At 40.7% G+C, this 14,954-nt stretch overlaps 1 protein-coding gene across 2 annotated transcripts in view; it reads right to left on the bottom strand.

Moving 5' to 3' along the window:
- Positions 1 to 573: 573 nt before the first annotated feature.
- LOC143806863 (mucin-2-like) overlaps positions 574 to 14,954 on the bottom strand; it is a 101,024-nt gene continuing 86,643 nt past the window's right edge. For both annotated transcript variants that reach the window (XM_077287844.1, XM_077287845.1), the window contains 10 exons: positions 14,361 to 14,392; positions 13,677 to 13,857; positions 13,485 to 13,589; positions 11,779 to 11,819; positions 10,868 to 10,987; positions 6,932 to 7,027; positions 5,856 to 5,984; positions 3,832 to 3,871; positions 3,486 to 3,609; positions 574 to 931 (listed from right to left, as the gene is read on the bottom strand). In XM_077287844.1, the coding sequence (XP_077143959.1) occupies positions 700 to 931; positions 3,486 to 3,609; positions 3,832 to 3,871; positions 5,856 to 5,984; positions 6,932 to 7,027; positions 10,868 to 10,987; positions 11,779 to 11,819; positions 13,485 to 13,589; positions 13,677 to 13,857; positions 14,361 to 14,392 (1,100 nt within the window). In that variant the 3' untranslated portion in view covers positions 574 to 699. The remainder of the gene's footprint in view (positions 932 to 3,485; positions 3,610 to 3,831; positions 3,872 to 5,855; positions 5,985 to 6,931; positions 7,028 to 10,867; positions 10,988 to 11,778; positions 11,820 to 13,484; positions 13,590 to 13,676; positions 13,858 to 14,360; positions 14,393 to 14,954) is intronic.

The raw sequence follows: 14,954 nt of genomic DNA, 5'->3' as shown, positions 1-14,954 counted from the left end.
ACGTTGGGGTCGGAGTCCTTGAGGGCCACAGATCATCTTCACACTGGTACTAGTATTTTTCCAGAGATTTATGCACTTTAGTTGTCTGGGTTAGACCATTATTATTGATGCATATGCAATTTATTTGGATAGAAGGCCTATTGTAGTGCCATCTATTGGTTTTTGCTTTTTGCACTTTGGAAGGTCACATATATGTATATGAATTATTTATATATTTTTCTAGTATCTTTTTTACTATATGGATCTGGTCTTCTCATTAATTATACATTTTGTAATATAATGTAGTATTATTCGCTGTCTCTTCTTTTTTGTAAAAATTTTGGTAATGTTTGGTTCTTAATAAAATCATTTTTTAACATATATATTTTGTATGTGATTATTTGATATATGTTCACTTTTGACATTGGTTATATGGTTATTTGTGGACATGAATTCGCTGGGGTGAATTTTGTTGCGTTTTTTTGCAAGTATTGATGTAAAATACTGACCAAATACTGCTAGTGTGGACGTGGCATTATATTGTATTAGTCCTAATTCTAATTGGGTTGGGAAAAAGAAACCATAACAACAATATGATATAAGTGCTTTTAATTCAAGGCAGGAGAATAAAACATAAGGTAAACAAAAATTACATTAATTCTGGAAAAATATATTTAGTTTTTATTAGTATTTCTCATTATGAATTCAGAAAGCTTCTCCCTAATGAAGACCTTTCCTCCTTGCAGCTCGCCGAGCTCGGACAGGGCTCTGATATTCATTTGCATTCTCATGTCCACAGTCTGTACTTATGCAGTCACATTTCTCCACATCAATGTATCCATAATCCACGTCACTGCCATCAGGACACAGCAGCTTGATGCTCTTTTGGCTGGTCTGCACCTCCTGACAGCAGGTACATCTGTGGGACATGGCTCTAGCCTCCGCCGAGTACCTACAGTATGTAAAAGGGATTCATACTTTTAGCATTAGGATAAAAAATATTTTTTATGACTGCAAAGTAAAATAATAAAATGAGTACCCGTAAGAGTGTGAGAGATATGAGTAGAATTTTTGGGTGCATACAATGACTACCAAGGGTTATTATGGAGCTTACTATATCCTGTTTTATTATGGAGTTTAACCCCCAAGGATCAGTTAATTTATGGGTGTAAATACCAGAAACGTTTTACCCTTTTCTTTCCACTTTTTCATTTTCTCATCAATGCTTCTAATTGAGGCCTTGTTGTTAGTTTTGTGTTTTATTCATCCTGTTCATTCTTTTTTTTTCAATTTTGACACAAGAGAAATGTATACATTTGTAGGGGAGGGTTTTAGGAACATGGGGAGACCAAATATGTAGTGACTAGAGATGATCAAATCAATTTCATGCAAATCAAATTTGAGTCAAATTTTATTAAATTCACAGGAACTGGCATATTGCCTCCAGGTATCACATGGCATGCTAAAACATAGTCAATGACGATGAATTCCTGGGGTTATGGGGCCCGTGAGTCTGGGTGGCCTGGTGCCATCGCTGACATTGGCCCTCCCCGTTCCCTGCCCGGTATCATACTTTCAACTGTATTGGCATCTTGGTCCTGGATGCCGATACAGTTGAAAACAATGATGGGAGCCATCATCTGATGCTCCCTCTCCCATCATTCCCCCTCTGCGTCTGAGCTTTGTGACATCTCAGCACAGACGGCACTCTGTGCTGAGTAGTGCAGAGGGTCAAAAGACGCTGCAGAGACCAGAACAGCAGGGAAAAGGGAAAGGTGAATATTTATTTATTTTTTATGTATGGAGGACTATATGGGGCTCATAATACTGAATGGAGGACTATGTGGTGCTCATAATACTGTATGGAGTACTTTGTGGTGCCCATAATACTGTATGGAGCACTATAAGGGACCAATTATAATGTATTTAGGACTATGTGATGCCCATAATACTGTATGGAGACCTATGTGGGGGCCAGTATACTGTATGGAGGGCTATGCTGGGTCATTATACTATTTGGAGAACTATGTGGGAGGCCATTGTACTATTTGGAGGGTTATATGGAGGCAATTATACTAATTGGAGCGCTATGAGGGTACCATTATACTGTTTGAAGGGCTATGTGGGGACCATTATACTGCTTGGAGGTCTATGTGGGGGTCATTATACTCTTTGGAGGGCTATGTGCAGGCTATTATATAGTTTGGAGGGCTATGTAGGGGCTACGATATTGTTTGTAGGGCTATATGGGGTAAATTATACCGCATGCAAGCAATTATACAGCGCAAAAGTTTATGTTGGGTCAATAATACTGTGTAGAGAGCTGTGTGGGGGTCAGGATGGATATTTGGAGAGCTGGGTGAGTGGGGGCCATCACACTGTTTGGGGTGCTAGTGGAGACCATTATACAGTGTGGATGGTTGTATTGGGACTAACATACAGAATAAAGAGGTGCAGGGGGCAATATACTGTATGGAGGCTCATTATAGTGTATGGATGACTGTGTGATGATCACAGTTGGGGCATCATACTGTGTTGGGGTCACTATAGTTTGCTGGGGAAGGATTGAGGGGGAAATGTACTTTGTGAGGGCTGCAAAGTTGTGAGATATGCTGTTCTGTGACCCCGTCGAATATTTAAGGTTTCTTTTTTGGGGGGCCCAATTAGAACTTCTGATATGGGGCCCCATTATTTCTATGTATGCCCTGGTCATAGCCTATATAAAAGCCTAGAAACAAAATGCAGCAACCACTTTGGGTGATTTGAGATAGCGGGAGGATGTCAGAGCTCACAGCTCAGCAAAAGGCAAAGGAAGAAAAAAAGGTAAAACATTGGACAAATAGTAATGTATTCTATAACTGAAGCAGATGAGAGAAGTAGACTACAAATACAGAGATTTAATTGATGGGGGACAGAGATAAGAAAGGGGACATCAGGAGTTTCAGACTCAGTGTGATTAATCGGTGCTATGATGTAGCTGGCATCAGTCTTGCTGCATTTCAATTAAAATTACACATTTTTTTCCTCATTCTTAATGCACTAGAAAGCAGCAGCAGTCAGTACGAGATGACGTGCTTGCTTGTCACAAACTGTATTGAGTTTTTATTTCTTGTGCTGTCTTTTTTGTGAAGGCGGAGAATAATTGTTTTTTAAAAACACAAATAAAAACTCCCCAAAATCCAGATATTTATCTGTGTCTGTCTAAACTGTGCGTCTCGTAAACATTTTCTTTTGCTCATTTGATTTACTAGTCAGATTTCATGCACCAGAAGAAAAAAAGTGCCATAACTGTCAAGGGCAGGATGTCACTGGAGAAATTTACACAAAATATTGGCTTATTTTTTGGCTTCAGTGTTGCAAAGTCAAGCTCACTTGTTGGGCAAGACACAAAGTGTCTAAAAAACATTTGTAGTGCAAATCATGAATGACGAGGGGTGGGTTACTGCAAAATTCCCCAAGAATCTGGCGCATTTAAGTTGATGAATGATTATTACATTATAACTTACATGGAATAGGTTCCACATGTTCCATCACAGCGAGACGTCTGAACCTTATTTTCTGATCGGCAGTTATTGACCAGCATATAGTCATAATTTATTTTCAGTTCACAAGAAGATGTCTTTTCAATACCTGCATGGTGAATTATATCCCATTATTCTTACATTGGCAGAAAAATAAGACAAACTCCATATCGCTTTTATTTTTACAGTATAGAGAGAATAAATTATAATATATATATATATATATATATATATATATATATATATATATATATATAGATATATATATATATATAGATATATATATATAGATATATATAGGAACACCAGTATAAATATGTTTTATACTTACATACTTTACAGCACCCATTGGGCAAAAATTGAATGGTTCCCTGTAAAAACATACAAAAACATTTATAACTTGTTCAAAAATACATTTTAAGAAAAGAAAACTGGGAATGCCCCAGAAAAGATGGAAATAAATATAAATAAAATATAGCTATATAAAATTGTAGTGATTGACTTTTTATATCAGAAGGACATATTATGGGTATGAGTTATTGCACAAATGTTGACATCAGATCTCAGATTGCTGGGAGGTACTGATTAAGAAGGTGGATGAGAAATCATTCTGCAAACACAAGTATTTCAGACAGACATAATAGGTTTGTTAGACCTATTATGCTGATGCAATTTTTTTGCTCTAGTTTTACAAAACACAAAATTGCAGCATTTTTACAGCTTTTTTTTTTTTAGTAAAAAAAGCATGAGAAATGCATTGTATGAACACGGCATTCCAGCTTTACATAATCTCCCAGTCTATGAACATGGAATGATTTGGTGTTAACTTGTGTTAAAAATAATAGCTGATTCATACTTTGAGTATTTAGTGCGGTTCTTCCTCAGCATATCTGAGGCTTTTTGGAGTAAAATCAGCAGCAGGATCCAAACATGATACATGCTTTTTTTTTTGTGCAGATTTCACCCTTCCCAAGGAAACGGAGGAAGTCCACATTCAATCTACACAGAGTGACATGTATCAGATTTAATAAATGTCACAGCAGACTATTTTTAAAGGATGGACTGCAACTAAAAAACTCATTCTGAACACTAAAAAGAAAAAGGATAAGAACACACCGGCGCTCCCAGAGAATATAAGAAAAATATATGGGTAGGTCGAAAGCTGCTGGTGCCTAGACAGCTACTGTGCTAGATCTGTCATGTATCAAAAGAGGAAAATAGTATGCAAATTAGGTCACCGCGCTAACAAGATGAAAGAGGGTTCAATGAGCAAATTAAAACAACGTACTAGAGTAAGCCTTAGCATGCTAGTATACATGTAAATAAACAGCCATATAAATAAACCAATAACGCACTGGCTGATGCCCACCAGCAGTGGTGACGGCCGGTGCTGAAGGGTATATAAATGACAGATCTGGGCAAGAATGTTTTGGCGTAATTAAACAGCCACCAGCGATGATAGACTAATGCCAAGATGGAATATCACAATTCCAGATTACAATTGAACACTTCCTCGCAGTCACCAATGATAATAGTCATATGTCCAAATGCAACAACAAGTAAATTTCTGAAGGAAAATACCAATTGGAGAAAATATATATGAAACAAACACTTACTGTTTATTTGCATGGGGCCTAGAATTACACTTTAGTTACATGTAAAATACAAGATATTGCTCTGGCACAAGGTCATAAACTCACTGAGTTTATGACCTTGTGCCAGAGCAATATCTTGTATTTTACATGTAACTAAAGTGTAATTCTAGGCCCCATGCAAATAAATCCAGTGTCCCAAAAATACTGTAGAAACACTTACTGTTGTTGCATAGCTGCAGTGTCAGTGCTAAAACTGCTCCGGAGTGATGATATGTCAAAAAAGGAAGGGGCGGCCTGCGGCCTGTTTATCCAAAGCTTTGGGGGTCAGAACGGTCACCACGCGCACCTGGAACACCGCTGAGCGGCAAGCCTCGGCCGAAAGCGCCGCTAGAAGGAAGCGGTGTGTGAAGGGGGCGTGGTCTGGATGACGTCACCAAGAGTGTGAAGCAAAGAGCGGGGGATGGGTGCCGAGCTGGACCAAATTGCCTACGTGTTTCGAAGGTCACCGGACCTTCTTCGTCAGGGCTAGAGGTCTAGCCCTGACGAAGAAGGTCCGGTGACCTTCGAAACGCTCCCCGTAGCTCTGCCGCCCCACACAATAAGTATTGTGCAAAGGAACCAAGTGAAAATAGATATTTACGTTAGATTTCTTGGCTTTGTTAAACTGACTAAATCCTAAACCAATGTTGATTATCTCATACTGGGCAAAATATACATTTTTTTTTATTATTTGTTAGGTGTTTTCCTCAATGTTACTCACTGGTTCACACAGTCCTTCATTAAAAAGAGGGCATGAGATTTGTGAGATGGATGTGATGAACTGCTTCCTGATCCTAGTACAACTGTACACGGTGCAGTTGTCATTTTCCGCACTTCGAGTTTCTTCGGGCTGTGGAAAACAGTGAAAAAGCATTAGCATATATATTTTTTTGACTAAGGTTTTTATTGATTTTTTCATTGCATTCTTCATTAATTGAAGGAATTGATGGATTTTCGGACTTATCGCAATTACTGTACTTGAGCTAAGGCTTGGGTCACATGGCCGTTAATTCTCTCATGTGAGAAAATTGGGCAGATTATGCTAATGTCAATCGGATCAAACTCTGTCAGAATTTGATCCTAGTGTCATCTTAGTGTTATCTGATTCTCTCGCATGATAGAAATTTCTCCATCTTCTGCATTCTCTGTGTCCTGAAAGTTCATTAGGAATAAATACAATTGATGAAATAGACAAATCATTCAGCTTTTGCCCAATGGCTAATTTACACCACTTTTGTAGCGTAAATTTTCAAAATGTGTGTGGAACCGGTGTAAAAACAACAAAAGCCACTAAAGCTTTGCTAAACACGAGTTGGGCTAAAAATTTGGCAATATTTCGAACAGTTTTACACCAGATTTCAGGCCAAAATGTTTGAAGAATCGGCCACGCAGTATTTGTTTCAGTGGTGTTAATAGATCTTGATCCTGCCCTGCATGAAATAACAAGATGCGATAAGGGCACAAGTTAAGTCTCTTGGCATGTTCTTACGCCATGTGATTGGTAGGTGCTGTGGGAGTACTATGATATCATTTGTTTTCACAAACTGGGGTACATTTAGAATTACTTCACTAGACCAAATGCGTCTCGGACACCATGCACCATGTTAATATTACCAATTATTTTTTATATTGCTATATATTCTTTGGTCATTATTTTTTTATTTACTTTGACATCTTGCTATGCCAGTTTATCTTATTCATAGTGGCAGCCCCCATCAATATGTATTGTATGTACAAAGATCAAAGTCTCCCAAAATCAGATTACTAATGGTATGGTATAGTATGGCATGAACAAACCTTCATGAGCTGGTAGACGCCATTCTGACTTAGAAGACAGTGGGTCTGTTCACACACTCCACAACAGTCTTGTTCGGTCTTTTTCAGCTCATAGCCCTGTGATTAAAAGATTTGAGAAGCAGAAAATATTATAAGAAGCAACTGCATTAAGTGCATTAAGAACTGTATGGGCAAAAGTACTGGGATGCTTCTAAATCCTTAAATTTAGCTTTATCATTCAGTGTCAGAGATGTATGAAAGCCGGTTCCCTGTCCCCAGCCTTGTCGTCTGACTTTAAAAACATTTATACTAGAATGGCTCAGTCTAAAATGCTCACTGATTTGGAGTATGTTCCTGAAATAGAATGTCAGTATCGTAACAAAGCAGTCAGCTAAATTTCTTCCCTCCTAAATATTCCACGATAAACTATGAGTGGTAGAGATGACCGGAACTTTTGAGATTCTAATTTGCAGACTTTGCTGAATTTTCCCCCAAAATTCAATATGTGTGGAATCAATTTGCACAAATATTGTAATTGCTCACAAAATACATGTGGGGGACAGGAGAGAGAGAACCCGCTGTCCATAAGAGCTTACACTTTACAGGCGAGAGAGATAGAGAGAGATGACCCTGCTAACCATAAGACCTTACACTCTACAGGAGAGAGAGGACCCTGCTGACCATATGAGCTTACGCTCTACAGGAGAGAGAGCACCCCGTTGACCATAAAAGCTTACACTCTACAGGAGAGAGAGAGAGAGCAAGAGAAAATGGATCGCCCCCAGTGTAGGTCAATGGGGTACTCGGTACCGGGTCCCTCTCGGTTCTGGGGATGTCACGGTGGCTCGACCCGGTCCGTGGCCCTATTGAGGGACGTCCAATTAAAGGTGAAGTAGTTTGTACGGTGTTCGTGATGCCACCTGTGGTATTCGGTCAGGGTGACCGACGCTGCTTAGGGGTCCGTTGGGGTGATGTTATAGCAGCTAGATGGTATACCTTCCCACAGGTGAAGTGTATCCCCAGGGCTTCCCAGAGGCGTAGATGGTGATGGTGTAGGGCGCGGTAAATAACGAGGACACAAGGTTGCAATCTCTTTACCTTTTACTGAAGACTTCAGCGTCCACAGTCCAGAGTACCGTTCACAGGGCAGGCAGAATCCAGCCGGTCCGAAGGCACATCCAGAGTTCCCTTATGCAGGTGGAAATCAGTAGCCTTCCTACTAGCGCCTGTGTGTTGTAGTACCTCCCTGCTGAGCACCACGGGATAGTCCTCACAACTTTCGTGGATGTTTCTGATGTTCTCTCTCTCTCTCTGTCCCCCAGATGGTATGGATAGGACAACCCGTATGACGGGGTAGGCCTATCTCGTGCTTGGCCTCTGTCAGGATCCCACCCCTGACAGGGACCCTCTGTCTGCAGCTTGGATGTTCCTCCTTTCCCCTGTCTGCCTGATAGGTCCTCTCTGGGTCAAACCCAGACAGCTTCTCACTAACTTCCTATCCAACCCACCAGTTTTACCCGTGTGCGAGGAGTGCCCTAATAGATAGAAGCAAGGCTCCCCCTGGTGGACTAGAGTGTGAAGTGTAGTGTGTGACTTGTGATACCTGGTCAGGTGAACTCCTTTAGTACAATCAGACGTAATATCACTCCCCCTGGTGGAAGAGCGACATTACTGCAACGACCAGGACTCTTAGGCGCTGCAGACCTGCTGTGAATTAGACTTTTTGGCTCCCTCTTGTGGTTACTAGTGATATGACTCTGGGATTGTCTTTCCTCAGTTTGGCACCCACCTGGGTCGTTAGTCCAGGGGTGTTGCTATATAAACTTCCTGGATCCTTAGTCCAGTGCCTGGCATTGTTGTAATCAGATCCTTTCTGTTTGCTCCTGTCTGCTGCTCCTTGTTCGTGCAAAATTAAGCTAAGTCCTGCTTCTTTGTTTTTTGGTTATTTGCTTTGCTCTTACTTTTGTCCAGCTTGTACTAAAATGTGATTCCTGACTTTGCTGGAAGCTCTAGGGGGCTGGTGTTCTCCCCCCGGGCTGTTAGACGGTTCGGGGGTTCTTGAATATCCAGCGTGGATATTTTGATAGGGTTTTTGCTGACCATATAAGTCATCTTACTATATTCTGCTATTAGCTAGTGGGCCTCTCTTTGCTAAATACCTAGCTCATTCTTACGTTTGTCTTTTCCTCTTACCTCACCGTTATTATTTGTTGGGGGCTTGTATCCAACTTTTGGGGTCTTTCCTCTGGAGGCAAGAAAGGTCTTTCTTTTCCCTTCTAGGGTTAGTTAGTTCTCCGGCTGGCGCGAGACGTCTAGAACGAGACGTCTAGAACCAACGTAGGCACGTTCCCCGGCTGCTGCTATTTGTGGTGCTAGGATTAGATATATGGTCGCTCAGTTACCACTGCCCTATGAGCTGGTTTTTTGTGTTTGCAGACTTAGTAATTATTTCTGAGACCCTCTGCCATTGGGGTCATAACACAGACCCCGCTGACCATAAGAGCTTACACTCTACAGGAGAGAGAGGGCGCCGCTGATCATAAGAGCTTACACTCTACAGTGGGTATATGATATGTGGTATTTCCCGAAGAAGGGGACATAGGAACCCCGAAACGTGTTGAATAAACTACCTTGAATCCTTGGCATTTTCCTGGAATTTATCCTCACAGCAGCGCGGAGTTACTCCACAAATTCATACTGAACATATGACGGTATCAGGTTGTGGATCGACCTGTGGATCTGCAGCAGCCGCCATTCTTACATGCTTGTATCTCATCTTCACCAGGTGAGCAATTTTCTTGGTGTATCTACTCTGGTAACGTGGATAAGACCCTAGTGCCCCTTTTTGTCTCCCCTTTTTCTTTGCAACTCTACAGTGGAGAGAGAGGACGCTGCTGATCATAAGAGCTTACACTCTACAGGAGAGAGAGAGGATGCCGCTGATCATAAGAGCTTACACTCTACAGGAAAGAGAGACAGGACCCTGCTGATTATAAAAACATATACTCTCCAGAAGAGAGAACACTCTACTGATCATAAGAGTTTGCTCTCTACAGGAGAGAGGACCCTGCTGACCAAAAGTACTTGGTCTCTACAGGAGAGAAAGAGAATACCCTGCTGTCCATAAGAGCTTACATTCTGCATAAGAGAGGGCCCTGCTGACCATAAGAGCTTACACTCTACAAGAGAGAGGACCTCGCTGACCATAACAGCTTACACACTACACGAGAGAGAGCACCCTGCTGAACATGAAAGCTTACACTCTACAGGAGAGAGGACCCCACTGACCATAAAAGCTTACACTCTACAGGAGAGAGAGAAAGAGGACCCCACTGACCATAAGACCTTACACTCTACAGGAGAGAGAGGACCCCGCTGACCATAAGAGCTTACACTCTACAGGAGAGAGAGGACCCCGCTGACCATAAAAGCTTACACGATACATGAGATAGAGACTTATTCAGTGACTCTGGTGATGGAAAATGACTGCCATATAAATGGTGCTTCACTGGGAGCCGCTGATTTGTGATGTTCCAGGTGCTCATCACCACTGTACAAGGCATAATAATCCGCAAAGATGTCATGGCTGCAGGGCATTAAGGGGAAATCTGCATGGTAATGTCAAATGATTTGTGGGAAATTGTGCCGGGAAACGTTTTTTTCTGTGATCCACATATCAAATCTCAAAATTTTCTAATTCACTTATAACAATGAATTTCAGTAAATTCGATTCAAACTCAAATCAATCATCTTATCTCTAACAAGTTACAGATCAGGTCACTGGGTGCTGAGGAGCACAGGGCCTGCAGATGGTCCAACTCCATATTATGTCCATGGGTTTAGAATGGGATGTCATAAAATCTCCTGTGTAATGTATAGATGTCCCAATACTTTGTCCACACTGTGTAGGTTATATACATGACATTACATGCTATATATACTGTAGATTGTACTTACCATAGGGCACTGTACATTACATGGTACATGGGTGCATGTTATCTCTAGTCCTGTCGGACTGCTTTCACTTTCTGCACACACACAGTCCTGGCATTTGTCCGAGAACACTGGTGATCCTGGCTGTGTATGGAAACACAATGTCATCAAATTCTGATCAAAAGTGGGAAACAATGTCCAGTACCCTAAAACCTCAACATTAGATTTTGGAATGAGGAAAAACCTACATATTATTATATCCAATATATATTATATGCCCAATTTGGCCATAGTGTGGTTTGGGAGCAGTGACAAAAAATGTATAATTCAGCCAAATCAGATCCCTTGCGTTGCACTGATGAGGAGCAAATATTGTGAAACATATGACTGCAAATAGATTGTCTAGTTTGACTTCTTGTCCTAAATCTTGAGGCAAGGCTCGTTAAAGGGTCGATATTGACTTTTAGGATTGCTACATTCAATACTTCTAGTGCTCTTCCTCTGTGAACAGACAATTTGGACCTAATAGAGAGTAATAAATCCCATTTAAATTTCTGCTAACCGGCCGCATTTATGTTGCTGACAGTTGAGTGTAAAGCACTGCTGCATCTTTAACTACTTTATTTTGATAACTTTAGATGATTCTTAGGGTGCACCCCTGCTTTCCCTCCTGCCCTTCTACCGTGTTTTGCATGGAAACCTGGCAGGAAATGATCTATTCACTTCAGGACTACCACAAGGAAAATGAAGCATTGAATGGCTCCCAATGAAATCAACTTCCTTTCTGCATTCTATTATTTTTTAGCCACTCTGTCTAATTGATAAACTTCCCAAATAGGTGACTAGGAAATAGAGGTCTATGATATCCTCTATATATGATGTATGATATGACTAGAATATACTTAACGCTACTTAAAACAAGAAAAAAACATTACCATATATTCTGCATTTCCATGAACACAGACATTCTTACGGACTGAAAAACAGAAAAAAAAACATTAGAAATTATTTTTAATTAGTATACAACTGTTTGGATTTGCTGACCCTATTGGAAAATGTATGAGTCACTGAAGTTGGTGAGCCTTTTGCAAAAGAGACGTCATAATTTTCAGATATATTTTTAAAATAATTAGAAAATCATGTATCATTTCCTTCACAAATACTTGCTACTTTGTGTCGGTATGTCACATATAATCCCAATAACATACATTTGTTTGTGGGTATAACTTGAAAATAATATGAAAAAGTTCACAGGGTATGAATATTTTTCAAGGCACTGTATGTAAGGGTAGAATAATTAAATGTGATAATGAATTGGAAAGCCATCTGGCAGTCTGAAGTCAATGCAATAAGCACTTTTCAATCAATTGGATAGATCAATATGTTAAGTCATGGGTTGATCTCGATGGACTTATGTCTACCTTCAACCTTAAAAACTCTTAAACTATTTGAAAGATTATAATATTCCGACATTTTGGATGAATAGTCAGTGTCACGGGGTTACAGCAACAGAGAGGAGCCAGAAGACCTCAGCGTCTGATTGCTCCTTCTCCTGCACTGAAAAGAAGCACTTCACCTTCTTTTTAAATGGTCTTTATTTCTTTTGGCAGTACAGGGGTTAATCGACCTTGTTGGGAGTTCTGGAGCCTGAGGTCTCAGCTGAGCTCGGTAAGCCACTCCTATCCCCTTTATAATCTAGGTCCTGATTCAAACCCATGTCAATGTCAGAGCTAACTAATGCTGCATGGCTTGGAGGTGAGGTGTTTTTAGTGCTTATATGAGATGGAGTTTGGAGGAGCTATCTGTGACTGTTGCGTGGGTTTGTAAGTGTGATAATTTCCTTCCCTCCTCTTATCTTATTCTTATCCTCCACTCCACGGTGCATTCGTCTGTTATATTGTGAGTGAATATTTGTATGCCTGGTATTTTCAGTTACCCCTTGTACGTGTTGCCTTAAGCCGGGATCACACATATGCGAGATACGGCCGAGGCTTGCGGGTGAAAACCCAGCTCTGGCGCTGGCACTCAGGAGAAAAGCGTGCAGCCACACAGCAATACATGGAGCTGCACACTCCGCTCCAGAGTGCCGGCGCCAGTGCTGGGTTTTCACCTGTAAGACTCGTCCGTATCTCGCGTATGTGTGATCCCGGCCTTTTTTGTCAGGTTGGTGTACTGCTTTGCATGGCATCTCCCCTCTTCCCTGGGTGGGGGAAGAGAACAGCTGGAGGTCTGATTGAAGGAGATAAGACATGGGCGGTGGCCCCGGCATCTTCACCTTCAGAAGTATCCCGGGAAATAGGGCAAGCTAGGGCACCCGCTAGTGTTAGGAGCAGCTAAGTAGCCCCTGGTCCTGGGTCACCTGACAGCTGAGTCGTGACAGTTAGGCTTTCAAGCAGATTATGTTTACAATTGTAGACAAAGTTTATGTTTGTATCTACATCATGTCACACTAATCGTACCACTTGAGGTAAGGTTACTCATATACACCTTTATGCTAAATAAAGCAATTATTGTATCATTGTATTTCGCCCCAATCACAAAACTATTTGGCCTTAGGCAATTTAACCTGATCTGCAAATGAAATTATTTCTATATATTTTCCAATAAGAAATCTATGGAAATATAAGATAAGATCACGTACCACATTTATACACAGGACAGCAGTGTCCATCTGGAATGCTCCCAACAATTTCATAGCCGAGGTCACAGTTGGGTGATATGGTTGAGCATAATTTAGTGTCGCACTCTAAATGGAAAAAAGCATATGACAGTTAGTCCTATGTAATCCCTCATATAATTTGATTTGCTATAGTTTGCTCTAGCCCGCACTTACTGCACACAGTCTCGTTGCAGCAGCTATCAGTGGGGCTGATCAGGGTCACAGGTTGGAAACCATCCAGCTCACATGTCAGGTCTTTCAATAATGGCTGACATTTATGTTGTTGACAAGTGATTCCATTACCACCTTCCCGGCAAACGCAATCCTGGCAATCAAACTCAAACTCTTCCCCAATCTATAAGGATACAACATTAATCAACAGGTAACATAATCAAATTTCACTTCTGTAGTTAACAAAGTAAGAAGAAACATCAAAACACACAGTAGAAGCTGAGTCACTCCTGGGCAGTGAAGCAAAAAGAGAGTATACAGACAGGACAGATGATTCTTTCTTTGAGGTAAAACATTCTTTAAAAACAGGCAGTGAAATGTTTCACCTCAAAGAAAGAGTTAGCTGTGATCCCATGCTTTAATGTCTGTATACTCTTTTTCTTCTTCCCTTGCCCAGGAGCTGTGGTATGATCAAACCATGTCCATGTATGATCAGACACAGCCATTACACAATACACAGCAGGGGCACATTTATAAGATTATCTCAGCACAGGAGCATTTTTATTAAGCACATCTACCGTAATTGTGGAAATTATTATTATTCCAAGATCTATTTATTAAAATGTACCTTTGTTCATGGTAAAACCCCTTTAAAAAGTTTAAAAGGTGACAACGAGAATGACTTACTTCTCGTGGTATGTTGTCAGGTCCGACGCATCCTGAAAGAACAGAGCATTGCAAATATGATGCCAGAGCCTATATATTTAATGCATTAATATTATACTTTTTTACATTCTTTTAGATTGTACTATAACTCAGTGACTCTATCATTGTCAACTAAAGAGTTCTGACCCCATATTTCCCAAATTAGAATAAACTTTGCAGCAGCAAAATCACTTATAAAAAATGAAGCTCAATTTATTATATTGCCGCTTCTTTTCTAATCACAAAGTAATAAATATGCTGTTATGTGCAGCACAGTTTTTTAATATGCAAGTTATCTCTTCAGAGAGGAAGAGAACTAAACCTCTAGTGCCACCTATTGGAAGTAGCAATCCTAACAGTCAATGTCAACCCTTTAGCGAGCCTTGTCACATGACACATGAGGATAATAGCCATACCAGAATCTCAATTTGCAGACACTGTGTTTTGGGGTACTGCCCCTCGTCAGTGCAAAGCACAGATCTGGTTTGGCTGTGTGAGAGGCGTCTGGCCGATATCCAAGAAGTATCATTTCTCCTTGTGGAGATTGACATGCTAAGCATGCCGAGATAAGGAGAC

This window comes from Ranitomeya variabilis, chromosome 2, assembly GCF_051348905.1.
Source record: "Ranitomeya variabilis isolate aRanVar5 chromosome 2, aRanVar5.hap1, whole genome shotgun sequence".
In the NCBI taxonomy this organism is placed as follows: Eukaryota; Metazoa; Chordata; class Amphibia; order Anura; family Dendrobatidae; genus Ranitomeya; species Ranitomeya variabilis.
The sequence above is the reverse complement of the archived record's forward strand: the minus strand, read 5'-3'. Positions and strand labels throughout refer to the sequence as shown.